The sequence below is a fragment of the Saprolegnia diclina genome (assembly GCF_000281045.1).
Source record: "Saprolegnia diclina VS20 unplaced genomic scaffold supercont1.283, whole genome shotgun sequence".
Taxonomy (NCBI): domain Eukaryota; phylum Oomycota; class Saprolegniomycetes; order Saprolegniales; family Saprolegniaceae; genus Saprolegnia; species Saprolegnia diclina.
This window is the reverse complement of record NW_008246350.1, coordinates 1-424: the sequence shown is the minus strand read 5'-3', so window position 1 is coordinate 424 and position 424 is coordinate 1. Positions and strand designations below refer to the sequence as shown.

Sequence of the window (424 nt, the reverse complement as noted above, 5' to 3'; positions counted from 1 at the left end):
CGTCCGACGTCATGCTGCGGACGTTCCAGTTGCTCGAGCCGAGCGAAACAAAGACGTCGTCGACCAAAAGGACCTTGGAGTGAACGTAGATGCCGAGGCTCGGGTCCGGAATGTAGACCTGGACTTTGTTGGGAAACTTCTCGAGGAGCGGTGCCATCATGTCGTACTGGTACTTTTGGTAGCCAGACGCAAGCTCGACCTTGCCGGGCGTGACCGTGAAGATGACGAGGCGCTGGATTCGTGGGAGGACCTTGAGCAGCTCGTCGAGGAGCTCGGGCACGTGGATAAAGTACTGGTCTTCAATGTAAATGTAGTTTTTTGCGTTCCGGATCGCCTTGATGCGGCCTGCGAGGATCGATGTCTCGCCCTTTGGTGCGAACGACTTGTAGCCCTTGTACTTGCAGCTGTACGTGCGGAGGATCTG

The 424-nt window shown here is 56.4% G+C and overlaps 1 protein-coding gene across 1 annotated transcript; it reads right to left on the bottom strand.

Annotated features, from left to right (window-relative positions):
- Positions 1 to 9: 9 nt before the first annotated feature.
- On the bottom strand, positions 10 to 421 carry SDRG_17348 (hypothetical protein; the record flags this gene model as incomplete). Its single annotated transcript, XM_008623589.1, has 2 exons — positions 10 to 73; positions 138 to 421. Coding segments are annotated over 2 exons (348 nt in total), but the record flags the coding sequence as incomplete, so codon positions are not given.
- Positions 422 to 424: the final 3 nt, after the last annotated feature.